Source organism: Paramisgurnus dabryanus, chromosome 13 (assembly GCF_030506205.2).
Source record: "Paramisgurnus dabryanus chromosome 13, PD_genome_1.1, whole genome shotgun sequence".
NCBI classification, from domain to species: domain Eukaryota; kingdom Metazoa; phylum Chordata; class Actinopteri; order Cypriniformes; family Cobitidae; genus Paramisgurnus; species Paramisgurnus dabryanus.
This window is the reverse complement of record NC_133349.1, coordinates 7,392,881-7,420,761: the sequence shown is the minus strand read 5'-3', so window position 1 is coordinate 7,420,761 and position 27,881 is coordinate 7,392,881. Positions and strand designations below refer to the sequence as shown.

Genomic DNA, 27,881 nt, shown 5'->3' with positions numbered 1-27,881 from the left:
ACTCAATTGTCACATTGTATTTAACTTTAAAATGTTATATTCTGCATAAAATCCGTGTTGTTTATATAATAATGACTGTTTTTAATTTATCGACATTTTTATGCTCTGTATTTTACAAATTTATTAAAAAAGAAGTTAGTCGAATCTGCCTGCGTGAATTGCCGGATGACATCAGATTTCGTTGGGAAGCGGGAAAATAGAAAGGGCTCGCGTCGAGTGTTTGTTATGAAGATATTTATAAACACAGAAAAGCAACTAGACTAATTTAACGTCGGTTGTTTTTTACGTCGCATCTTTAAAATTAACCAACACTTTTAAGTAATGATGCTCTGTGTTGAAGGTTTTACTGGCTGGGTTTAGGCTGGTAACGTTAACCGTTAGGGGCTGTAACTTTTACATTATGAAGCACGAATCTTTCTCCAGGTGTAAGGATCGAGGTAATGTATAACTCTTTTATTCAATTGCGTTTAATGTTATTAGTTACATAAATACTATGTTACTATTGTAATAACATGTTTTGGGATATGTAACGTACCGCTGTATTGTTTAAAGTTTTGGACTATCATTTAAATACGCGAGTAACTTACAGTCATCATTACCATTGGATAGTTTTAAGTTTTACCAGTGTGTCACGGTTAATGCTGTGTAACCTTTATAGTTGTGTATTTTGTTGACAATAACAGATACAAAACTGGAACAGACTGTTGCATCATCTAAAAGCAAAATTAAACCAACCTGTGATGTCCTCCGAAACAAACCCTTCAAAGGCAGAATATTTTACCTTGATCTGCCATGGAATAGGAGAACACAAACCTTAGAAAACGACATCAGAAATCTTGGTGGGGTAAGTAGTTTGCTTTAAATGTAAACATCCACCCATTAAGCAAGATCATGTCAAATCAGTAACTCTTTATCTTTGTAGGATGATGACATGTAGTTGTTTACAAACGTAGACAGTGTTTATAAACAAAGCTACTTGTTACAAAGCTTTAGAATAGATAATGCATACAGTTATAACCATTCAATCATGTCTGCCTTAACCAGTCTGTAAAGCTGGCCCTTAATATCTTTAAAGAACGTTGTGATTAGCATTACTTTTATTTTTATTTCAAGAACACGTTTACTAAAAAATTATGTGTGCAAGCATACATGGAGAAATTTAAAGGTGCCAAAGAATGCCTTGAAATGATGCGTTACATTGTTCTCTGATATCTACATAGAAGGTATGTGGATTTATTTGGTGCAAAAATTATTCAGAGACTGTTTCACATGTCTATTTAGACCCTAGGATTTGCCCGAGAATGATTTTGTCTATTCTTGCCTTATTTGAAATGATCATAAATAATAATGTTGAGCTCTGCTCTGATTGGCTGTTTCACAATTTGTGTGTGTGTAAACAGACCTTATGTTTGAGCCTGTATCAGATGAAGATAGGGAATTTGAGGGAAAATCAATTGTTTGGAGATTGTTAATGGAAGTTGCTGAGTGGTAAATGTTGTGTTTTTCCAGTATGGACCTGCAAAATGTAACTGTAACGTCAATAGTAGAACTTTACCCTAAACACTACGCTAGTATATATAGCATATACTAGCATTTAGTGCCAACTTAGCAGTTACAACTTCGTTTTTAGCATTGTAACAACATATTTTAATTAATTTAATGTGTAATATAATGTTGGGGGCGTACATCATGACTGTAACGTCACAGTAGGGCTGGGCGATAATTCGATAACGATAATTTTACCGATATAAACTTTTCGATAAAACGATAAGGACAGTTCGATAAGTGATCGATAATGTTTAAGCACTGTGCGTAATGTTGCGCGAGCACTTCCGGATGCGGCACGCGCTCTTGGTTTACAATCACAGTGACAGTCAGACTTGAAGGAGTGGAAGATGAGGCAAGTTATTCATTTATTAGTAGAGACCTATGATTTTCGCGATGCGGATAACGCGGACGGAATCACGGAATCCAAATGCGCGGAAACATTTTCTTGTGTGTAATGTTGGACGCGCAAACAGGGTTCGTCAAACACAGCAGACACAGGTGCGTGCAGTATACTGTACTTTCATTCAGCGTCCGCCTTGCGCACGCACACGTCCGCACAGCTTTAAAAGTATATTTACAGGACATTCACAAATTCAGGAAACTGAGGAAAAGCAGCAGATCCACCACTGCAGTGAATATAGTGTTTGGGTATGTGCGCTCCCACAGCAACGTGACACTCTTGACATCCATTTATCAGCGTGTATAGCTCGTATATGTATAACACACGCGTGATCACTGAACATAAACAGCTGTTACTCAGTATATTGAAACTTAAAGCAGTCTGTCTTGGGTCTTAAAGGGACAGTAGTCTGCTGCTTTTGTGTCAGAAATGTGTTGATTTCATAACAAATAGATTTACATTTAATACAGATGCATTAAAACAAGATTTTAGTTTTTGTATTTGTCATGTTCTGAATAAAAAGTAGTTTAAAACCATTATTAACTGTCTGGTTTTTACAATTTTCATTCAGGAGCAAAAATCTGCCTTTAAATTTGACAGGAGTAAAGATTTGTTATTTATCATGATAATTATCGATATCGACTGATATGGAAAACATTTTCTCGATAATTTTTTGGGTCATATCGCCCAGCCCTACGTCACAGGTGGCGTTACTTTGGATTGGCCTGTTTTTCAGCTGTCTTTTGCATGCACGAAGAGGAAACAATTGTGTTTGAGGCTCGCAATATGTTATTACCATGTACAGAGTTTGTATTTTTTATCTATGCCTAGGTAAATACAGTTTTACATTCTATGGCACCTTCAAAGACAAATCTTCCTGTGTTTATTTACCTATTTGGTCATACTGTTAATTTGTAACGTGATTTTTTTTATTTGGACTCCCTTTAAATCACAAATGGCTATGCTGGGGATTATATATATTATATTATGTATTGTTCATTTATTCATGCTAATAAATGTACAGTCTGCTCTGCATCCACACAGTTGTGCTGTATTACTTTTGCTTTACATCTTTTAATATCTTCTGCATATTTTCAGTTTAAATTTAATCCCAGTTAACTCTTACTGTCCATTGTGCTTATCAGACGGTGGAGAAGTTCTTCAGTAAGGAGATCAAGTATCTTGTGTCCAGTAAGCCAGAGGCTCGATATGCCCAGCGTCTGCTTTTGGACTCGCCAGCGCCCAGCCCGGATTCAGGTGTCAGCTCTCCTCATCCCAGCAGCAGGAGGGACAGCCATGGACACAGGGGAAGCTCACAGGGAGCCACGGACACGGTTAGTCATGATGCTTTGTGCTCCTTGACTTGGTAAAATTTTTGTTTCTCAGTTTTTGTTGTCATAGAAAATTGGGAAATATCAGGAAAGTTTAAATTCTGTTATATATAGCTCTTAAATTCATAATAGTGTCTTCACCTTGCATTTATATACAAATTTGTATCCTCCTGACTTCATTTTTATTTATACATTTTTATTTATTTGTAGCATTTGTTGGTTTTTATGTTGCAACTGATTGACACTTTTAGTAGCAAGGAGCATCAAACAAGAGTTTGTTTACTTATGTTTAGGTATATGTTGTGTGTTATTTAACTTTTTTAAATTAATATTCGTTAATTTTTCTACTATTTTATCTAAAGCAGAGTAACACCTTTTTTATGAAACATTTTTGTGTTTCATTATTTTCTTTGTTTTGTATTGGCATTTCACAGGCGACTGTAAGTAGAGGAAAGTCACTCGTAGAGAAAGTGGTCAAGGAACAAGTGAGTCCAACTTTGTTTTTCAACTCGTTTGTATGTTTGTAGATTAACTCTGTGGACAAGTGAATAAATTATGTGTGTATTTGTCCCATCAAAGGAACGCATTCAGATGAATGGAATCTTGGCTAATGCTGTTGAATGGGGTGTCAAAGTCCTTCTTGTTGACGGTACATTAACACCTTTGTCATTAACATTTTGCATTGTAAATGAAATAAGATGTATGTACTTCTATATATTTCAAGTTAATGTTTCACTTATTTAATCTGTGATTTTGTGTTTTCTGCTAGCTTAAAATATTGGTTCACCCAAAAATAAGAATTTGCTGTTATTAGTTTACCCTCAGGTGATACAAGGTGTAGATCATTGTTTCCTAACTACGGTCCTAGTCTACCCCTTTCCTAAAACGTTTTGGATATCTTTATACAACACATAATTTGACTCATCAGCTTGATATTGTGTTAATTAAGGATGTTGCCTGTGTTTGTCTTCATACTAAGCCGCAAGAACCAACAGGCAGATGACATCAAATTACCACAAGAACAATTTGAGAAATCATAAGGAGGATTCTGCTTTCGAATCTCTCTTGTCGTACTTTGATGTTATGCGCCTGTCTGCCTGAAGTCAAACATTTAGATTTGAATCAGGTATTTTATATAAGAAGACTGTGTAGATGACAATGTTTCTTCATCAGAATAGAAATTTTTTTTTAGCTGATATGCTCGCTTTGTAAATGTTAATTTTTAAGTGAACTAATCGCTTAAGGTTTGAGGTTAATATGCTTGATTTCATACAGATGTTATTTCGTACATTGACAAGAAAAAAGCAAAGATCATTCCCATGAAAGCAGCTGATCCAGTCATAAAAGGAGCTGTGAGTAATTTAATGTTTTATCACATTTTATAATTTCATATAAAGTGAATGTTGGCATCTACCTGGTTTATCATTAATTTCATTTCCTTAGGTGATTTGTGTATGTGACGTGACGTATATGTGCACAATGTGTCAGATTTTTTGGAATGATGCATGTTCAAATTCTGCTAAAGTCTTTAGCTTTTTATGTAATTTTAAGCATGCAGTTTCCAGACCGGATTTGGTATAATTCAGTTCTTCAGGGAGTTTTCAATTATTTCTAACCCTTTATTGCAGGCCAAAGTCAAACCCACAGAGAAAAATACATTTCATCGACACGGTGGTAAGTGCAGAGGAGTCTTATTTGTTTATTCTTTTTGATGTTATAAAAAATAATATGCTTCAGTTTAATAAAATCATTCTTTTATTTCAGCAGGTAGAATAAGTCGTCCATTTGTCAAAGTCGAAGACTCGAGCAGGTATTTGTTTGATTTGATCAAATTAGAACTGCAAAAAAACAGTTTGTTTCAGATCCACAACAGTCTGATGATTTTTCAGGCATTATCGACCTATCTACCTCCATATGCCCAAAATGCCTTCGTGCAACCTACAGTCTGCTCCACCCTGCAGTCCATTCTTGGTGGAGGACCACGGAAAAGATGATGGGAAGAAGAAAATGAAAGATGAGAGGTATTGTGAGCATTAGTATGATCTAGTTAGGGGCATTATGACAACAACAAAACACTCCCCATTTCAGGCGTTTTCAAGCCTGTTAAGGGACCCAAAAGTGTAAAAAAAAAAAAAAAACTTGAGCAAAAACAATAGGGCTTTGCCCCTTTCGCCAGAGAGAGAATCCAAGCCATAGAGAGATACATCTGATGTTTTTTTACAGATGTATCTCTCATTTTTATTCAGGGCTCAACATAAAGGACTGCCGCGTGGCCCGGGGCAAGCGTGTGAGACGTTCGGGCAAGTAAAAAGTATTGTCACTTGCCGATCGGGACAGTGCTTGACCATCATTCACTAAAATATATTTTCATCAATGTATATTATTTAACATCTTGGAAGCAGAAACACAACAAAGAAACAATGCAATATTTTGCACAGTTTGCTGTCAGTTAACAGGTAAAGCAGAAAAGTTGGGAGCCTTTTTTTGTTGGAACATGTCTGTTGTATATGTATACAATTATATTTGACTTTTGAATTAGTATTTTTTTATATGTGACACTGAAATTTTTTAATTGGGGCCAGTGAAAATTTTGGCAGGGCAAGTGTAAACCTGAACCACTGGCCTGACTGGGCCAGTATAAAAAAATATTTGCGTTGAGCCCTGTTATTTTTTGGACAAAATTTCCCAATGTTGTGGCATATTCACTAGGGCTGTGTATCAGCAAGAATCTCACAATACTGGGGGTTGCGATGCTGTAAAGTGGTGCAGAATATTGGCCTATTTTAGGAACATCGGTTTCATCGGATGCACATGCGGTAATGCGGCTTTCACATAGGACGCGGTGTGCGCTGCGCTATGAAACCCATTAATTTCAATGGCTTGCGTCGCGCGAGGGCGGTTTGTTCTTGCGTCGAGCAAAGCACGAGCACACCTCACGCCACGGTCAAAGTTCAAAATAGTTTAACTTTTGCGCTGCGCTCTGTGACGATTCGCCGCGCGGCCAATAGAAACGGGGCATCCAAACAAGCAAAATGAACGAAAAGCTTATACTCTGAATTCCCGGAGCTTTATGCTATGCAAGTTTATGCTCCTACAGAGACATCGGAAAGACATGGTTTTTAATTTGACCTGGACATGTTCAACATATGTTTGTTTGAACATCATGAACAGCAAGATGGCGCCGTTGTGTGTGGCACGCCGTCTGCTGACTGCCCTCTCGTTTACTAATTTTATGATGTTTTATTTATCTCTCTTAATCACTGACTGTAACATGTTGCTGACCTATGACCGCCATAGTTTGTTAAATATCCGCATGACTATGGACTTTGCCAAGTGCGACATTGCTGTGCCTGGCCGTTTTCCTCTACCTGCCTTCTCACATCTCCCTACTCACCTGTGCTGGCATCCCGGTGATCTCCCCGGGAGGCGGCGGCGTCGGAGGAAACGCGGCAAGCGGGGTGGCACCGCTGTGCGGCTGAAACTACTTGCACGGATTTCACCTTCGAGTTTCTGTCCTATGCCAGCCACCAAACACACCCTTCGGGGTCTTGTGTGGGCACCTCGACGGTGGCTTCGACCCGTTGTTCCATCCTTTTCGGCCGTGCAGGACCGTGATCTTTCCCCCCGTTTTCAACGCCGCGGAGTGAATCTCCTCAACCTCCGGTCACTCAGCCGTTCTTCTACACAGCCAGAAACAGTTGTTTCGCTACCCAAAGTGGCTTTGATCAATGCACGGTCAGTGGTCAATAAGACATTTTTATTAAATGATTTCTTCACATCTCACGCACTGGATATTTTATTCATTACCGAAACTTGGATTAAACCTGGTGAGTTAAGCCCTTTTACTGAACTGGTTCCTCATGACTGTAATTTTTTAAATTCTCCGAGGCTATCTGGCCGCGGTGGGGGTCTTGCAGCGGTGTTTAGAAACTCATATTCCTGTCGCTGTTTATCATCTAGTCCTCGTCGCACCTTTGAACTGCTGTTGCTTCAGCCTGTATTAAACGTTTCTGTGTTATTTGTTTTGATCTACCGCCCGCCGCAACCAAACAAGGATTTTCTCACTGAGTTCGCTGAATTTTTGGGGGATATTGTGACCAGCTACGACAGAATTTTAATATTGGGAGATTTTAATATCCATGTGTGCTGTGACCAGTTACTCTCTAAAGAGTTTCGAAGTCTCATTGACTCGTTTGATTTTGATCAATGGGTGTCTGGCCCCACTCATATTCAAGGTCATACTCTGGACCTACTCCTATCACGTGGTTTACCTGTATTGGACATTAACATCTTAGACACAGGCTTGTCGGATCATTTGCCAGTCTTGTTCTCTTTGCCTATTCCTGGAACTACGCCTATACAACAACCCCCTTCACGTTTGATTCGAGTTTTTTCTGATTGCTCTAGTACTCAATTTACAGCTTCGTATTCTGATTTATGTGCTATTCAGGACATGGACTCTTGCTCAAGTTATCTGGATGCTGATGATCATTTGGACTATTTTTATTCCTCCTGCACTGCAATTTTAAATGTTGTTGCTCCTCTTAAACTGAAAAAACACAAGCATAACTCTAAGCCATGGTTAAACGACACCACTCGTTTACTTAGACAGACCTGTAGAAGGGCTGAACGTAAGTGGAATAAGGATAGACTACAAGTTTCTTATGAAATCTTAAAGGATTCTTTATCTGCATTTCAACGAGCTGCTAAAGCTGCTAAGCACACTTATTTCACAGAGCTAATTTTGCGTAACATTGGTAAGCCTAAAGCTCTATTTTCAGTAATTGACTCTGCTCTCAATCCCACTGTTAATCATTTCCCTGTGACATCTGTTTCTCTTTGTGAGGATTTTGCTAATTATTTTAACGACAAAATCTTTCAGATAAAATCTCTCTTACCTTCTTCAGCCTACTCACCACTAGATGTTCCCCTCTGCTTTTCTACATGGTCTGTCTTTGAGCCTATTACTCTGGATTCTCTAGAATCAATTGTTGCTGGTTTAAAACCTACTAGCTGTCCTCAGGATGTGATCCCCACTAGCTTTCTTAGGCAAGTTTTTTCAACTATCGGCCCAGATTTGTTGACTGTCATTAACAAATGTCTTTCCACTGGGGTTGTACCTGACAGCCTCAAACATGCCTCTGTTTCCCCTCTTCTGAAAAAATCGAATCTGAATCCTTCAATTTTGAGTAATTTTCGCCCAATTTCTAATTTACCTTTTATTTCCAAAATTTTAGAAAAAGTGGTTTTGAACCAACTGTTGCCTTTTTTAAATGCTAACAATATACATGAGAAATTTCAATCTGGTTTTAAAGCTCACCACAGCACTGAATCAGCTCTCTTAAGAGTTATGAACGACATTTTGCTCTCCACTGACACTGGGCAGTCTGTAGCTTTGGTCTTACTAGACCTCAGCTCAGCATTTGACCTGGTGGATCATAACATTTTATTAACGCGTCTTGAAGCATGTGTGGGTTTTCGGGGTATGGTCCTCCAGTGGTTTCGCTCTTATTTATCTAATAGGAGTTACTCGGTCTCCCTTGGGCACCATTCTTCTTCTGTTAAAAAGTTAAGCTCTGGTGTCCCACAGGGATCTATTCTCGGCCCGGTACTGTTCAATCTCTATATGTTACCTTTGGGTTCTATTCTATCTAGACATGGAGTATCTTTTCATTTATATGCTGATGATACACAAATCTATTTGCCTATAAAGCGTGATGACAAACTTGCTTTTAAGTCTATACTAGAGTGTTTAGATGAACTGAAACTTTGGCTCGCTAGTAATTTCTTATGTCTTAATGAGAGCAAGTCTGAAATCATTTTGTTTGGTTCAAATGATCACAGCTCTCCTGATGTTGAACTTGACACTCTGTTACCTCAAAAAGCCAGTTGTGTGAGAAATCTGGGTTTTTTGCTTGATAACAGCCTTAAGCTTGATAAGCAGATAGGTGCTGTGGTAAAGTCTTGTTTCTATCATCTGCGCCTCATAGCAAAAGTTAAACCCTTTCTGACAGATAAGAACCTTGAAACTGTAATGCATGCATTTATATCATCCCGTCTTGATTATTGCAACTCTCTGTACATTGGTGCCTCTCAATCTTGCATTTCACGATTACAGCTTGTTCAAAATGCTGCCGCCCGGCTCCTAAAAGGAAAGCGTAAAAGCGAACACATCACACCAGTTTTAATTTCGCTTCATTGGTTACCTGTCAAGTACAGGATTGATTTTAAAGTTTTGCTTTTTGTTTATAAGTCTTTGAGGAACCAGGCACCACAGTACTTATCAGAACTTCTGCACCGGCCATCTCAGTCTAGAGCTCTTAGATCTGGACATTCTGATTTATTGTTTGTCCCTAGAACTAGGCTTAAAAACAGGGGTGACCGCGCTTTCGCGGTCATTGGTCCGAAGTTATGGAACAGTCTCCCGGCCCACATAAAAGCTGCTCAAACACTCTCTGTTTTTAAATCTGCCCTGAAAACTTACTTTTTCTCGTTGGCATTTAATGTTATTTGATACTAGCTGTTGTGTTTTACCTTATTTTTAATTTTAAATTGTTTTATCTAATTTTGTTCTCGTCTCTGTAAAGCACTTTGGTCAATTTTAAATTGTTTTTAAATGTGCTATACAAATAAACTTGTATTGTATTGTATAATGAAAGCCGTGTCATGGAAACACGTAGCAATTCAAGTTGGCATGTCAGGTGTGTTTTAAGTCAAGAAGCTTGTTGTAGGTAGGCAGCTTTAAGTTACGTGAAATGGAGATGGGCAACATCAGTCTCTGTATTCCTCATCGACTATTTAACGCAAATATAAACCCTGTAGTAATTTATAGAAACCCCGCCTACTTTGGTCTGGGCATCAGAGCACAAATCGCTTGACTGCGCTGAACACAGTGGCGAGCGCAGCACACACCGCATCCTATGTGAAAGCTGCATAATGCGATACGCGTTTGGTCCGAACATTACTTCCTGTTTCAGTTTTTTTTTAATGGTCTGACTAGTTGCTAAACTGAAATACCTTGTCGAAAATAACAAATGTTTTGGTTTCCTAGGTAATCTACATGTTGTTAATTTTGCTTGTTATATAAATAAACAACGTTTAAAGTACTTCGTTGTTATTTATTCTTATTCTCGGAAGTTACGTGTTGACCACGAAAGCCGCTTGTTTATGTTGTTACTGCTGAAACTGTCTATAATAGGAAATCATTTTAGGAAAGCTGTCATTGAGAACACACCACCAAAGCAAAGAATTTGTGGCACACCCCATGCTAGTACTTCCTGTCACTGTTTAAGTTTAAAGATAAGAAGAATGCTATCTAGTGGCCATGATGTAAACTCCAAATGTAACGACTGCTATGAATCATGTATGATTTAATTTTGAAAATATCAATATTGCCTCTTTTTTTTTCTGTACAGTTTTGCCAAACGGAAGATCTTGCACGCCGTACTATTTTGTAACTTGTCATTGTGTGATCTTTCTGTTTTTTTGTGTGTCAATAAAATTGTTGTTTTGCTGAAGGTCTGGGGGTGAACGAGGTGCAAAAGGAAAGAAAGATAGACGAAAAGTGCATGAAGGGAGAGAGAAAAGAAAAGGAGGATACTGTGAGTGCTGTGAGGTGAAATTCGACAACCTAAAGGCGGTATGTTACTATAGTGTCTTATAGTTCATGAGCAACAAATTATTGACCGTTATTAATATTAGACATTTTGAGTTGAATCATGATTTCGCTTTGTATTCACTTTTGTCACCTCTTCAATTTCAGCACCTTGATGGCACGCAACATCAGACTTTCTCTAAGAGTGAGGAATATGCAGTTGTGGATCAAGTCATCGCGGGACTCACATGTGATTTTACAAACATCAGCACACAAACTAAAAGGTACAAACAAAGGGCTTTTTTATTTTTTATTTACAGTTATGCATTTATCAGATGCATTTTTGAAGTGACATTAAATGTCCTTTGCACTTGTTTTTTTTTTTACATTTCTATTAAACCCATGGCCATGCTTTTTTTATTAAAAGTTATTTAAGCACTGTTCTGTCCATGTGTATCTTTTGTAGGGTGAAATGCAGTGTATCCACCCCAATCCTGCATGCATCAACCATGTTTGTGATAAAGGATGACATTGGAGCTGTGGGTGGTGATGGAAAACCAAGAAGCGAGGGATTTTTACTTTTGGACTCTACACCTAAGCAACCTCTGTCTGACCAGACCAGAGATAAATCTCAGCTTGTTCGTAAACGCAGCAGGGGCCAATGTGAGTTCCCATGGAGCCATAGAGACAGTTTATTGGACCTATCTGATGTTCCAGAGAGGTCCCAATCCAAGCGTGGATCCTTTGAGTGGGAATTCCGCTCACAACCTGTTATACGAACATATGAACGTAGGTCTTTACTCAGCGGAGAGAAGCTCTATGCCTCTTATACACTTGAAAATAGGACACACCACGATATAAACCCAAGTCAACAATTAAGTGAAGGAAATGTAGAATCCATACCAGGAAGGACTAACTGCAGTGAAATGTACACAAACAGCATGCAGGAAAATCAAGCTGAAGCTTCAGCTTTTTGGCCTTTAGCCAGTACAGAACCTCAGCCAGACCCGGACAGCCCTTCTAGTTCACTGCAGCGAAAGGTTCGTAATGTCAGACCGGGAAAAAGAAAGGAAACGCCAACCCTACATATACAATCTAATAAAAAGGAAGAATCGTCCTTGAGCTCTTTTTCGCCTGTTAATGCTGTACAGCAGTGTGAAAAGGCCTCTGTGTGTGCCCTGGACCTGTGGCAGTTATTCCAGTCCAGCGACAACATGGATGATGAATTTAAAGGTTTTTCAGATGAATAAAGCAGGTTCGAGGAATACAAATCAAAGTGGCAATAAGCATGTGGACTGGAGAACATACGTGTTCTTAAAGATGGGAAGTAATATATATATTCATAGATATCTGTTTTCTTTAATCAGTAGGATGCAATATTTAACTCTTAACCACACAGGCTTTAAAAGAAATACTTTTGGTAATACCTGCTGATTGAAAAAAACTTTTTTTTGTTTATTGAATATGTACATATATATTGTGAATGTCACTGAATCACAGATACAAGCATGCAGCTTATCTTTATATGATTTTTGGTTCTTGTAATAAATTGCCATTTATTTTTACATTATTTTGTTTGCATTGTTTTGTCTCTTTTTTTGAGGCTAGTACAAAAACCAAACTAAAAATTTGGCGCAATACGATTTTGTAATAATCAGCACATTCTTACATATGCACTTATGTTATAAACTTAGGCCTACCCCAAAGAGGTTCTCCTCATAAGATCTATATGGGACAGACGCACTCATCTACTTTCTCCACAGTAAGCAGATACATTTTCCATCCCCAGTATTTCAAGGTCCAATTAACTAATTCAATATAAATGCGGAGGAGAAAAAATCCATTATACAAATGATTACGCAAAGTTAGACTCTAAGTGGCTCATGGGTCGACCAAAGATCATATCAGCAAGTTAGTTGGTAAGTGTGTTCTCTTTAAGTTGTGTTTACACGTAACAGTAGTCATAATTTTTTTCCTTAATATTATTATGAAATTAATCTGTCATCAAAACCCAGTTGTTATGAACTCTTTAACACTTGTTTGTATTATACTAGAAATGTCATTAAAGTTGTTTTGCTGAATAACTGAAAGGCAAATACATAAAGAGTAGACAACTGGCCAGAGGTTGTTGTCGCAGTGTGTGCATTGTTAACTGTGTGCCTGGCATCATTAACAGAAGTGACGTCACATATTATATAAGGTATTAATGTGTTAAATTGACATTTTCTTTCAAATAATCATTATGCATAATATTAGGGAAAGGAATCTAATATCAATGTGTGATGCATAAAATTGAAGTATGTTTAAAAAATGTGTTTTTAAAAATGAACATGATGGACTTTGTTTTGACTGGCTACTGTATCATGTTATTTAAAAAAAAAAAAAACTTTTATTCATGCAGGTTAAGCAAATTAACTCCCATTACCTCTGCAGACAGCGCAGCATTTTAATTTACTCTAGTAAACAAGATGTCTACTTTATGGCCAAATGTAATGCAACTACTGCATTAAGCGTTATTATTAAACCCCTTGTTATTAAATGTTATGTGAATAATTGCGTACTTTGGTGAATCCATCTAAAAAACCAGTGTCAAACAGTAAATTCCTCCCACTATTTCACTTTCACTGTGCTCCATGATCCAAATGTCAATCACGGGGTCACGTGATCTGCTTGGCGCAGAAGGTAACAGCAGGTGTAGCGAGCTCGCGCGCGCACTACACTACCCGTCATCCCTGCTTGCAATTGGCTCATGTATATTTATGAGGCTTTTCTGCAGTGAGGCGGCTAGATATTGATGTCTTTCTGAACGGGTGGAGGCTTTCTTTGCTCGGAGAGATTTCACTTCTTCCGCCCTCGTCCGGTCTTGTACCCGCTGCTCGCGCATCCCGCGTCTCGATGCAGAGGCTGCTCGCGCGTCACTAATGGCAACCAGCGCGAGAGGATGCGTGTGCCTTCCTGAGGGAGAACGAAAATAGCGTATTTTTAAGGATATAGCTCGGATATCTGATATAAATTGGGATTTATATGATTCACTAAGATTTCTGCACCGAACTGATGTGGGCATGATGGCTCTACGTTTTGGGATTTCCTTTCTGTGCCTCTACGTAGCGGTGATGAGCTCTGAGATACATGCCAGCATCTCACTGCCTCAATATGGTGAGGGTCTATTTTTGTTTTGTTTGCTATCACAAAATAACAGTGTATAATGTATTTTAATGTGGCATTATTACAGCATTTTGTCTAAATTGCATTAGTGTTAGAAGATGTAAACATTTAAAATATGCTTGGTATTGTAAAAGCACGTTGATGCGTAATTTATTATTTTACATGATTGAATATCATAATATAGGCCCACTTATATATACAAACATTAACCTATATGTGTAGTTGTGTCAAAAAACACCGTGTTTATTTATTATTCTAGGAGACGCCTTGGTAGAGACGAGGGCTCGGCGTGATGACGGCAGGTTCCTCGGGATAGAGAACACGGTACCGGTCCGGTTGGTCTACCGAATGGACGGAGACAGTCAGGCAGCTCATGATGTACTAAACACTCGGGTCAAAATAAGCACTGACAGTAAACAGGTGTGTTTTTTTCTCGTGTTCTGGTGTGATACGCGTGTCTGTTCTCTCCTCCCGTTGCTATTGGAGACGGGCGCTCATGTTTATGTTTTTCTCATGTAAGCTACTCTCTTTTATTTTTTGTCAGACTCTAGCTGGTTTAAAAGAGCTGTAAAAGCAGTTCGTATCATATGAGGGTGAAATAATGTACCAGAACAGCACATTTGTGTAAAAGATGCTGATGTATACTGTAGGCCTCTCACTGGCATCACTTCCTTGGAAACACAAAGGAAAAAATGATCAGCACATGTGATGAATTATTCTCAACCAAAAGCAATATTCTTCTTTTTGCATTATTATATGCCACATTTGTATTGGATTTGTTGTCAAAGGGCAGATCTGATATCCCATTATTCAGCACTGGATCAGGAATTCAAACCTGGGCCATGCTGATAAAAGAAAAGCAATGCATTTGGTTCTTCGGATGACTGTATAATGCTATTATGGCGTAATCACCGTGCTTTTTTTGTTCTTGCTTTGCCTGGCTAATAGATCAGACCTTTTGAATTGTAATATAACTGCAAAAATGTGTTATATTTTTCATGTCCTGACTGCTTAGGTTTTTGCATGTGGGTCTTATCTTTGCACCTGAATTTTTTTTAAGGCAGACTGGCAACAGCCCATGCATGGCCTTGTTAATGTATCAAGTCTCTTTGGCTGTTTTAAATGTCTGTACACGTGTCCCAATGTCGCTGTTTTGTGCTTCAGGCTGTCTGTGTGGTGTGCGTGTGCACATGTAGGCTTAACCCTTTGTCTGACGTTGCAGCTGATGTCTATATGATTCAAGCACATTCATTATGCCAATGCATAGTATTGATTTAATTATTGGAGTGCTAAATAGGGTGATATGTGTTGGTAGATAAGAAATGAGATTGGAGGCATAAATAATGAAATACATTTTGATTTTATTCCCCAAATTGACCAACTAGAAAACAAACATAACTATTTATTTTGTTTACTGTATATGATCTCAAAGCAGATCATTAAAAGTTTTTTATGGATAGTATTTGATTCTAGAAAATAATGAGGGGCATCTCTTATCTCGCTAATTTTAGATTTTCTTTATTTAACACAAAATGCACACACACAAAAAAAACGTTTTAGGACAATGATATGATGAAACTGCAATCAATGATACCAAAGTAGTACTGGGCAGACAGCATCTCTCACATTACACATTCATACCTTCTCTTGTGCATGCTTGTGTGGATGTGTGTGTGTGCATTGTGTTTCCATGTAACACACACACTCTCATCCAAATTAAAAAGGATGGATGTGAGTGTGTCTCAGCATTATTCAGGGGGTCATTCATGGGTGATGTTTAGTGGATCCCACCTCCCTATTTCTTCCACCCCTTCATTTTCCTCCTTTTTATTGATAACTGCATTGCTGGTTGAGGGAGAGGTGTGTTCCCTTGGGGGTGTTGGACCCCCTTAACTCCCTCGTGTGCTTCTATTTTTGCCACGTCTCCCCTACAAACACATATTCAGTCACAAGCAATGAGAACAATGCATTGCAAGCCAAAGCGCCATTCTCCCCTGAGGGGGTGTTACACGGCCCTGGCCATATGGGTCCCAAGCAGGCAGTGAATTAACCGTCATCTAACACATACACACACACACTGCCACCAGTTCTAAAGCACAGCCTACCCGACCCATGTTGAATAAAAAACCAATTAGCACATCTCCCGAAACACCAAACATGTTCTAATTTTGCAGTTTTTATTGTCTCAGCTCATGTGTGGCATTGAGATATGAAAATGACCTGATCGTATCTTCTTTTGTCTCTTGCAGAACCACGTGGCCCAGGCTAGCTTTCAGGTGCAAGCTTTCGGGAAGACCTTCGTTTTAGATGTCGAACTGAACCAGTGAGTACCGACTCTCATGCCTTCACACAGTTGGGTTTGAAGCTACTTTGTTGGTTCTGTCATGTTAAAATACAGCTTTAAAGTACTGCACTGCACTGGTGAAACACACCGTGTCTGCTACTGAGATGTGTCAGGTATGACTAATGCACATCAGATCTATTTGCGAAAGGTTTTATGTTGCTGCTGATGGACTGCAGCATCATAATGGCTGTAGATTTATGCTGAAGGATTGGGAAAGACCTGACCACTCTATCGATCAAGGCATCTGCACCTGTCTCTATGTCAGGATTTCCTATATTATAAGCTTTTGTATGTTTTGGAGTGCCTGTTCTAATCTGCAGTGCTTTAGTTGGGTTTGGATTGTTGTGGGCTTTTTATATTGCTGTAGTTTAAAAATGAGGTGCATGATTTTAATCATTTACTAATTTGGTGGTTTCTCAGCCATCATGAGTGCAGGGTTCCCACGGGTCCTTGAAATCCTTGAAAGTTTGTGAATCTGGGTGAAAAAATTCAAGGCCCTGCCCTGGGATGTTTTTGAAAATATACATACATAGATACAGGTCATTGAAAGTGCTTGAATCTATTTTTTGCAAGAAGTTTTCTGTTCCCTGTGTAGTGTAGGATAATATCATAAAAATTCTAGACTTTTTAAGCACACGTGCTAAACTGTTCGCTTTAAATGCTTATATCTTCTGTATGCGAATGTTGATTCATACCAAAATGTTTTTTTGGATAGTTGTGTTTGGCACATGAAAACGTCTTTGGTTACGTATGTAACTGTTGTTCCCTGAGAACGAGACGCTGTGTCTCCCTTGCCATACTTCCTGCTTCCCTGTAACGTCGTCTTTGGCAATATTTCAGATAAGGATATACTTCCTGGCTCCCGAGTCACCCTATCTTTGTCGTTAAGCCTCACCATTGGTTGAATTTGACATACACATTCAGACGCACTTACCCCTGTAGGCGTCCCCAAAGTGTCACCACAGTGATGCAGCGCGAGTTCCCTCTAAAGGGAACTGTAACAATGTATCTTAAAAGCTAACACGATGTAACCTTGCTCTCACTTGAAATGTGTCCCCACATTTAGTCCTTGAATTTGAGGGTATTGGACCTGGAAAGTCCTTGAAAGGTCCTTGAATTTGAAGTTAACTAAGGTGTGGGAACCCTGATCTCACATAAACATTCACTTTCAGAAAAAATGGTAAAAAATAATCCTTAGCTGTCACTTGGGTGGAACCCTTTCAAAAAGTTCACCTAAAGAGTGCATATTAGTGACATCTTGGGACCCTTTTGACAGTATATGGTATGCAGTACTACCGTGATGTATTATTACTTTATGGAATGGAATAAAGCTCTTCAAATATGACCCAGACATGTTCTTTATGTTTCATAAGAAAATTCCAAGCTTGTTGTTTTCGATATTGACGCTTTGAATAGTTTTTGTGACTTATCCACTTGGGTCAGCATCAATACCTATAGTAATAACCATGACTCTTCAGATTCATCATAAAATTATAATCCATTAACTCTTACTTTTACGACCACTGCCCTTGTACTTTAACCCTGTTAAAGACAGAGTCAGCAGATTTTATGGCATTATAATAATGTGTCATGAATATTTCAGTTTCCTCTATAAGCCTGTTTGTGTTTCCAATAACAACATCTTTGTGAAGAAATCTGAGTATGTCAGTCTCTTGTGAATGAACTGTGTGGGTCTGTGTGTGTTTGTGTGTATGCGAATGCATGTGTGCCGTGAAAGTGTTGAGGCTTTCATCATTGTGTACATTAGTGTTGGGGAAAGTTACTTTTAAAAGTAATGCATTACAATATTAAGTTACTCCCCAAAAAAAGTAACTAATTGCGTTACTTAGTTACTTTTCATGGAAAGTAATGCTTAAGTTACTTTTTAGTTTCTTTTGCGTTACTTTTTCTTGGCTGAGGCTTGATCTCTTTCAGGCCTTGCAGGTGTTTTTTATGACTGAAAAATTCTGCATTTCAGAAATTGCATATTTCATCACAAAAATGTCGAGCTCTGGCCTGCCGTCTCAGTTTTTGACTCAAACAGTTCACAAACAGAAATGTATGCATAGAGTGCATCATGCGACTACGTTTAGTTTAATTCAGTACATAAAAATGTGTTCTTTAGAAAAGTAATATTATTACGTAATCCACGTTACTTGTAATACGTTACCCCCAACGCTAGTGTGCATGTCCTGTAAAGTATGTATGTTATACAAAAAATTCATTCACATGTCACTTGTTTAGATAAATTATTTTAAAAGGGAGATGTTTCTCTCTCCTTAGTCACCAACCATTATAACCAACAGTACAAAAGTGGATGTTCATTTTGCATATAAGTTACAATCTTTCAAACTTTGCAAACTTTACTGCATCATTCTTTCAAACTTAGTGAGCCGCCTTGCTGCCTGCTGCTTACATATATAGCATCCAAATTGAAATGGAGCCTTATAAGTTACCACAATGGATGTGCTTGGCAGACTTGATTCAAAATCAATTTAAATACAGTTTGGCTGTAGTACTGTATGTTGCTAAGCCAGTCAAATTGCCAGGAGCATGCCTATGATGCCTTAAATGTTCCCTATGTAGGGAGCTTACTTGGTGTTGGAACAGAGTAATAAAGTTTGCTTCAGTATATGCTTTTGTCTGTCTGTCCGTCTGTGGTTACTCTTTGTATATGGTTCTGCTTCAATGGGTTTTGACTGGATGGCTTTGGTCGCCTCTGTCCCTCTGAGAACTATGTGTGTGTGTCTACATATAGCAAAAAGAAACAAACGTATTGTGTAGTTCAGTTAGTTGTTTTGTGCCCATGGAGAGCTGGCAGTCAGATTCGTCTTGTCTGACCTGCGTCCAGATAGCTTTCTCAGTGTCCAGTGTGGATACCAATTAATTCTCTCTCTCTCTCTCTAATCTGTATAATCATATATGTTTTCATAAGCATAGCATCCCAACATGCTTAATGTATAAATACAACAGGACCAACTATACTGTGAAACTGTGTCCTACTACATTTGATTGCTGCTGGATAAGTTTTTATAAGTATTGTGTATTATTTTCTCTCCAATACACACAAACAAACACTGGACTGCCCCCTTCACCCTCTCCCATGCTCAGAATAATGAATGTGTTTGATTAAAGCTTTTGGGGCAAATGGGTTTCTGCTTTTCAATCTTGCTGTGTCGTCGTGACAACGAACCATGTGGCAAAAAATAAAAATCAGTATTGCTGTAACCCTGTAGAGATAAACAATCACATCCTCACTACTCCTTTAAACCAGTTATGAAGCACTAAAGGGTCAATGACATGACGTGCATATTTTTGTGTCCGGGGCATTATGTATTATTAAAAATAAGTTGATACATTTATGACATGTGTTACTTCATTCTATAAAACCTATTTAGTTTAAATACATTTTCAGTATTTTTAATAATAAATACATATTTTTGGTTTAGTATATCAAACTTTGTAAAATGGCAGGCGGGGCAATGTCTGTACAAATTTGCAGTTTCACACAACAGTTAAAAATTGTGTTTAAATTATAAAAAAAAATCAAAATAAGATATTTAGGCATTATTTTATGTTTGAAACTGTTCCTATAAACAAATTTCACAAATATTAGTAGTTGTTGGGATGTTAGCATAATTAAAAAACTTTTATCCAACAATTTGGATGTTCTTAAATGTTAAGGTATAGTACAATCATGGACCTTTTTATAAGAAGTTAACAAGTATAAACAGTAAACATGATATCACATAATCCAGTGACATGAATGAAAAATGTGTGGTTCTCTCTTAAATACTAAGAAAATAGCTACTTAAATGTAATTGGTAAGCTGGTACACTTTTTATGTCAGGTGGTTGTAAAACAAGGAAAACTTGTATCAAACACATTTTAATTGTATTTAGAAAGTATATTTATGAATTTCATATCGCAGGCAAAGCATAAACCAGCATGCAAGTAAAAGTCTGTTAAATTTAAATTCATTGCAGAGGTCAGGTGTTGCAACCAGAAAGTCAAAGGGTGCAACTGCTATGAATGCCCCTTTGAAATAAAAAATTAAGCTAAATCATTTAATAAGCTATTAATTTATATAATATTTTTTTTTATTAAATGCAAGCTAAGGTTGTCTATAATTGTAATTATACTTTTTATTATTATTTTATAAATCCTATTTAGTTAAATCCTATTTTCAGGATTACAATTTTAAATTCCACTATCATATAAACAAACAGTCGGCATGACACAGGGAACGCATTGAAACTTATTTGGCAAATAGACAATGATTGGTTGTACCATCTGACATTTTTTTGAATAAATATATTTAAAAAAAAAAAGGTTCCTGATTACAAATTATGTTTTTAAAAGTTTTTTTAATACGTTTTTAGAAGCTTGTCTTGTCATTGACCCTAAATCCAAATCGTGTATATAATTTTTGATGAACGCACATTCGCCATCCACAATAGCACAGTCAGAAAGCATGAATGTATACCGATGAAAGTCTAATTTTTATAAAGGTAACCTATGTTGTTTCCAAGAAAAATACATTTAAAAAATCTTTAAATGATTTGCACTATTTTTATTGTTTTTTTGCATGAAACATTTTATCTCCACTTTACTTACTTAATATTATGGTTCCTCTCATTTAAAAATCCCCATTCATGCCACTGCAGAGAAAATAAGTAAATACTGATCAAATATGGTCAAAGGGCTGAAAAACAGAGATTTTTTTTATACAGCCTTGATCTTGTGTATCACAATCATACTGTTAGCTCTGCCTGTAACAAATAATAAAAGCTGGTGTCTCTATTTTTATCCTTTTGACAGTATTTGATATATACCAGTTTTTAATATATGTTTTTTTCTGTCATGGAGTAATTTTTTAGTAGGAGTTATTAGGAGGAACCATTTCAATCATCGAAATTATTTCAGTCAAATTAAATGGATCTGAACATGATCATTATTATATTCACATGCCAACATCATCTCAGTTCATGAAAGGGTGACTCCACACAAGCCCTGAGTTCAGCAAAATACAGTGCAGAGGAATCCCAGTGTCATCTGCCATCTGTTACTATGAGCTTTTTTTAAATCCTGTTAACACAAGTGTGACATCTAAGACAGTAGACACAGTGTGCAGAGACACAGGTCTCTCACTATTCCTGTATAAAGTGAGCTGTATGTGTTTCATTAACTGAAGCTCCATAACATATCATATATTTAATAAAGTAATTTTGCACACTTCTACTGATGCACAGGCCTCATGCATCACTGCAACATTTACATTCATCATTGTGTCACCCGTGTTCAACACGCGTGAAACACACCTCTAGTGAATACACATGGGGTGTAATTTCAGTGACAGTAACACCTGAGGTACCCGTTTTGCCAAGTGTGTTTGTGTTTGTGAAGATCCCAACACCCAAGTATTGTCTTTATGTAATTTCATAGTCATTCTGTGTATGTTTTTGTTTTAGTAGAAACTAGCTTTTGTAATGTATTCAGGTAGCCAGGTTGATTCATTCATATTAAAGGATTAGTACATTTTCTTAAAAAAATTCAGATAATTTACTCACCACCGTGTCATTCAAAATGTCAATGTCTTTCTTTGTTCAGTCGAGAAGAAATTATGTCTTTTGAGGAAAACATTCCAGGATTTTTCTCATTTTAATGGACTTTAATGGACCCCAACACTTAACAGTTTTAATGCAGTTTAAAATTGCAGTTTCAAAGGACTCTAAATGATCTCAAACGAGGCGTAAGGGTCTTATCCAGCGAAACGATTGTCTATTTTTGCAAGAAATATTATAAATATGCACTTTTAAACCACAACTTCTCGTCTTCCTCTAATTGCGCAATGATGACGTCGAAAGGTCACGTGTGACATATATGAAATGCACATTTGCGGACCATTTTAAACAATAAACTGACACAAAGACATAAATTAGTATCATTCGGCATACAACAACGCCGGAACGGTCTTCTTTCTCCACACTTGTAAACACTGGGGCGTAGTTTCGATACGTCATCCGTGACCTCTTGACATGATGACGTATTATGCAAGGCCGCGCTGGCTCGCCACACAGCCGGAGGAAGAAGAAAAGTTGTGATTTAAAAGTGCTTATTTTTTATTTTCCTTCGCAAAAATGACAATCGTTTCGCTAGATAAGACCCTTATGCGTCGTTTGAGATCATTTAGAGACTGCAATTTTAAACTGCATTGGTCCATTAAAGTCCATTAAAATGAAAAAAATCCTTGAATGTTTTCCTCAAAAAACATAATTTCTTCCCTACTGAACAAAGAAAGACATCAACATTTTGGATGACATGGTGGTGAGTAAATGATCTGGATTTTTTTTTAAGAAAATTTACAAATCTTTTAATCTTAATTATATCGAATTAAGAGAAATAGTAATATAAAACAGTTTCTCTGACTTAATTTACATTTGATGAAGCATATCTTTAATTTATCAGACAAAAGTGTGTATTTGTATTGTATGTCCTCATTTAGATAACTAGGCAAACTTAGAGAGAGACAGTGAGAGAGGTAAAGAAAAGAGAGAGAGAGAGAGAGAGATTGATTGGTGGAGATATAGAGAGAAAGTGAGAGAGGGAAGAAAGAGAGAGATGGATGGATGGAGATAAAGAGAGAATGAGTTGGTGGATAGAGGCACGGTACAAATCTGACCAAACAATATCCTTCATGCACCCTTGAGTCTGTGATGAAGATGGAGGAAGATCAGATAGAGATGAAGTCAAAAGAAACAACTGAAGTTTGTGTCTCACTTGGGCTCATGCACTTTACACAAACTCACAAGAGCATTACACATTTTTAGCAGAAGTTTAGCTATTGTATTATCTATCCGACTGACACCTTTATATTACACAGATATGATATAATATAATAGATATAACAGAGATTTATTAATAATTGAAGTTTGACCCACCTTCTTAAGTTGTTTTGTGTTTGTTAGGTCCTCCATGGTCATACATTTTTTTTTAAATAGTGATTTTTAGGCCCAGAGTGGGTAAAAATATTTAGCTCAATTTACTAAAAAGTATAGTGCAGCATTTTTGCGTCCCTCTTTTTAAGCTAGTTTCACATGGAATTTTAAGCAAAAATTAAGCTTAAACTGCTTAAAATTGCAATTGGTTAAATTTTTAAATTTCCATGTAAAACGTACTTTAAAAAGTGGATGCAAAAAATTATGCACTATAAATATTTTTTTTTTGTATATTCAGCGTATTATTTTTTCCAGTGTAATTTACAGTTTAAATTTATTTTGGTAATGCAATATATATACCAGGATAAAACTGGCATGTACGATTTCTGAATGTAGGGAATTGATTGGTTAAATAATGAGCATTTTTGATAACTAACACTCAGTGGGAGGGGCTGGTAAAACCCATCACAATCCAAATGAGTGTGGCTGCACCTGCTCCCCTTACAATAAGTGTTATGGGGGAAGGGGGTCTTTCTTTAAAATACACAATTATCTGTCATATTGCAAAGCCCTTGTATGAGTCTTTAAATTCACATTTTGCAGTGTGTGTTGTAAGCATGTTTATTTGTAAGCATTGTGAATGTGTGTTTGTGTGGTTTCCAAAAAATTGCTGTCAGGTTCTTTGTTTTGCTGAGGCTGCGTTTTTCCTCTTTGGGAACACAAGCAGAGCTGAAGGTTTAAAAACTCATGGACAGCGAAAACAGAAGAGTTGAAGTGCTCAGCATGCACTTCACAACACTGACTTCAGGTTTTTCAAACACATCCACCCTCATATATATTTACATATATTCCCTACATAACAGTGAGTGATGTATACTTTGCTTGATGAGGTTTGTCCTCATGGGAGATCCTCTGCTGGTCTCTAGAATCCAGAATAATACGTTTTTTTTTTTTAAGATCTAAATGTCTGTTTGTCCTGTTATCTTTCTGTCTGAATTTATGCATTTGTAATTACAGCACATTTTCAACAGTGTTTATATATTTGCATGCAAATGATGAGTAGCCTACTGTGAGTTCATGCCACTGTGCCATCTTTGTGCTAATCTGTGTCTCTGGCAGAACCTCTACGCCTTGAACACGCATACACACATGTATATAATAAAGTGGTGCTTGACATGCAATCTGTGCACCTTTTCTAAACCCTTTCATTTCAATTCCTCTGGTTTTCCCTTTTGTCTTTAATTAGGATGTCTTGCTTCTGTTGTCTGTGTCATACAATGGAACCGTCCATTAAGCTTTACATGAGAACTGAGAGCCATTTTCTGACCACGTGACAGCACCTATGTAAAACATTTGTAGGGTTGTGTGTGTGAGAGGGAAAGAGAGAGAGGAAGAATGGATTGGCATGGGATGGGGGATTGTGGGGCTTTCCTTTTAAATTATTCAAATCCCAAAGCAATTAAATCTGAAATCTGCTATCGGCCTTTACCTCTGCAATACACAAAGCAAAATGTAATGCAGCTTTTTCATTTGCATTTATACATATACATTTCATACATATACACTTTTCTGCTCTCGTGTTAAAACTTGACAAATTTGTCTGTTTGCATTGTGTTTTATGCCCATAGTCCTTAGTAGGGATATTTTAAGGATTTAAAGAATATATGGATAATTTACGGTCTATAAAATAAATCTGCATATTGTTGGCAAACCATTATCTACATTTATTGGCCTTAGCAGCCTGTTGTCAGACAATGCAATTATTTCAGATTTCAATGTAATAAATGCAGAAAGAACTTAATTGATCAATAAATTGTTTGATATTTTTTATGTTAGTATAGAGGAAATACTGCACTGAAGTACAGATACTGCATACATGTACAGCGGGGGAAATAAGTATTTGACACATCAGTAAGGGAATTTCAAAGTGGGCTATTGACACAAAATTTCCACCAGATGTAGCCATCAAGCCAAATATTGAATTCATACAAAGAACTCAGAACATTGAAGTATACAAGTTGAGTCATAATAAATAAAGTGAAATGACACAGCGAATAAGTATTGATCACACTTTTTTAAAACTTTGTAGAAAAGCCTTTGTTGGTGATTACAGCTTCTAGACGCTTCTTGTATTGAGAGACCAGTCATCTGCATTGCTCAGGAGTGATTCTGGCCCATTCTTCCACACAAATGGTCTTTAAATCTTGATTTCTTTGTATGAATTCAATATTTAGCTTGATGGCTACATCTGGTGGAAATTTTGTGTCTATAGACCACTTAGAAATCCCCTTACTTATAAAAAATGCTGATGTGTCAAATACTTATTTTCACCGCCGTATATATGTTATCTAAAAACAATGCACAGATTGCAAACACTTAAAAGTTAATCCCTATTCCTTGGTCTTTTCAATCCTTTTCCAGGTTTTGTGGCTTTTGACCTGATCACTAATTCATGTATTTAATAAATGAGCTTTATTTGGCTGTGTTACAGCATGCATTTCTCAGACAGCACAACAACACGGATAAGCAGATTAGGTTGTGGAGGGGGTGATGCTGGGTGTGGAGCTGGAGGCTGATATAGTGCATGTGTATATGATAGTGTGTGAAACAGCAGCTCTTATCATCAATCATGTGCATTTTATGACACGCATAATATAACTAGGGATGCAATGTTTGCTGGTGTGATTGTCTTGTGTGTGTACTTTTTTTTTGCAGTCTCTGTTCCTCTCCTACTGTCCTATTTCTCCTGTCTCTTTCTCTTTTTACGCTTTGATTTTGTCTTGTCCTCCATTAGTCCTTGGATCCATGTGTTGATTTGTGATCTCAGCCACGCTTCATGTTTCTCCCTCTCTCCTGAATTCAGAATTACAGCCACATTTGATTTGTTATGCATGATTGCATTTATGAAGGTTGTGACTTGGTGCAAGCTGTAAAAAAATTCAGACCTAAACTAATAGTAGTTAAGTCAGAGACCACCTAAATAATAAAAAATAGCATTACAACCCACCCAATATTAAAGGGGGGGTTCAATGGTATTTAATGCATTCTGACTTATTAACACAGTTATACAGTTGTTTCCTCATGCTAAACGTAGGCAAAGTGTCAAAAAAGCAGTTGGGTGTGTTACAGAGTATTTCTGTGCCGAATGCACTTCGCCAGGGTTCGTACAAGTTTCGGAAAGTTTTTTTTTCGATTACGGGTCCAGGTGACGTTTCAGGGGTCTCTATACGTATCACTTCTTTTTAGGGGCACTTTCCCCGGAAAACCCCACCCACCTGTCAATCAGCAGGAGATGCTAGAACTTGCAAACATCACATCACGCTATACAGCTTTCTTCAATTTCAAACAATGGCACGAAAGAAGAAGTGTGTTTTTGGATGTAAGGAGAAGAAAGGCAGCCTTATGGAAACAATGGATATAGTTTATTATCCGGGGTAGCAGAGGAGTTTTGCGTGTGTGTTTAATGCGCTGGATTTCATTGAAAAGTACCAACGGGGTCATGAGTTGCATGCGTTAAGTAAGACTTCTGTCTTATGTTGGAAATAGGCGCGTGCATATTATATAAATGATACGAACATGTAGTGAATCATAAGTTAAACGGTGTTGTATAGTGTTGCATGAATCGTACTCGCTCCTCCTGCGGTAGTAACTCCTCCTTCTTCATTTTTTCGTACGTTATTGGAAAGATTCGGTAAAGCTAATCTTTCTTTTATAAATCTGATTAAACTAAAGACTCTTAGGAGATATAAAGGATGTAATACTACTCTATAGATACTTCAGATTGTCATCAGAAATGCAGAAACAGCGTGTGTTATATGAGCTTTAAAAATAAAAATATATACACAGTTGACACTTCAACCCCCCTCATTGTTTAAAGCAAATCTTTCCTCTTCACTGAATCAACCTGACTACATTAAGGAACGCCAACAAAATATTTTTCGTTACAATGGCACATTACCACTTTTAACAATGTGGTCTATGAACACAAACCTTTCATGAATTATTCATAATTTGATCTCATGCACGCATCACCGCTGTACAGTAAGTTAACTTGCTGTTTGTGTTGTATGTGGTCAGCTGTGGTTAAGTTGTGTGTAATGTCCTAGTTGTGCAAGAGATAAATCTGTATTATACCACGGGTTTGTTGAATGCTGTATTCTGATTGGCTGAGAAATGTTCCGTGGGTATGCATTAATTTATGATAACCGCACACCTAACATTTAAAATGTCTTAAAAAAAGGCACCAGAGAAATGTTTGTGGTAACCATGGTATAAGTGGAATAATTGACTCCGGTCATTTGAATTATGTAAGGGATAATGTAGAGGCAGCCGGTAGTTATTGGGAAATAAGCCCCGACAGTGTGATCAGGACCCGACGCGAAGCAGAGGTCCCGCTTATTACACCGCTACTTGCCACATTAGAAAAAAAACTGGACATGAATATGAATTTGAAACATTTTATTGGCATATTTGTTTTAAATTAACATTTTTGTCCTTCCGCGAAACTTTGCACAGATGCATAAAATGATCGTAATACCTTATTAAGATCCTCTGTTCATAC

General features: G+C 37.3%; 2 protein-coding genes across 4 annotated transcripts in view; both read left to right on the top strand.

The window, feature by feature from the left end:
* Positions 1-26: 26 nt before the first annotated feature.
* dbf4 (DBF4-CDC7 kinase regulatory subunit) lies at positions 27-12,445 on the top strand. Its single transcript, XM_065298648.1, has 12 exons — positions 27-437; positions 684-844; positions 3,094-3,282; positions 3,714-3,764; positions 3,859-3,928; positions 4,555-4,631; positions 4,908-4,953; positions 5,044-5,089; positions 5,169-5,300; positions 10,798-10,918; positions 11,042-11,157; positions 11,340-12,445. The coding sequence occupies exons 1-12, from the start codon at positions 401-403 to the stop codon at positions 12,121-12,123; spliced, it is 1,830 nt and encodes a 609-aa protein (XP_065154720.1). The 5' UTR covers positions 27-400; the 3' UTR covers positions 12,124-12,445.
* Positions 12,446-13,551: 1,106 nt separating this feature from the next.
* adam22 (ADAM metallopeptidase domain 22) overlaps positions 13,552-27,881 on the top strand; it is a 75,400-nt gene continuing 61,070 nt past the window's right edge. For all 3 annotated transcript variants that reach the window (XR_010547483.1, XM_065298632.1, XM_065298633.1), the window contains exons 1-3: positions 13,552-14,029; positions 14,298-14,458; positions 16,288-16,361. Coding sequence is in view for 2 of the 3 variants with exons in the window: in XM_065298632.1 (XP_065154704.1) it covers positions 13,936-14,029; positions 14,298-14,458; positions 16,288-16,361 (329 nt within the window). In the remaining variant the exon portion in view is untranslated. The remainder of the gene's footprint in view (positions 14,030-14,297; positions 14,459-16,287; positions 16,362-27,881) is intronic.

Bases quoted from the DNA above. Each gene is read 5' to 3' on its own strand.
- dbf4 (XM_065298648.1), top strand. From the start codon at position 401: ATGAAGCACGAATCTTTCTCCAGGTGTAAGGATCGAG. The intron at 4,632-4,907 runs GTGAGTAATTTA...CCTTTATTGCAG, and splicing joins ATCCAGTCATAAAAGGAGCT to GCCAAAGTCAAACCCACAGA. The intron at 10,919-11,041 runs GTATGTTACTAT...CTTCAATTTCAG, and splicing joins AATTCGACAACCTAAAGGCG to CACCTTGATGGCACGCAACA.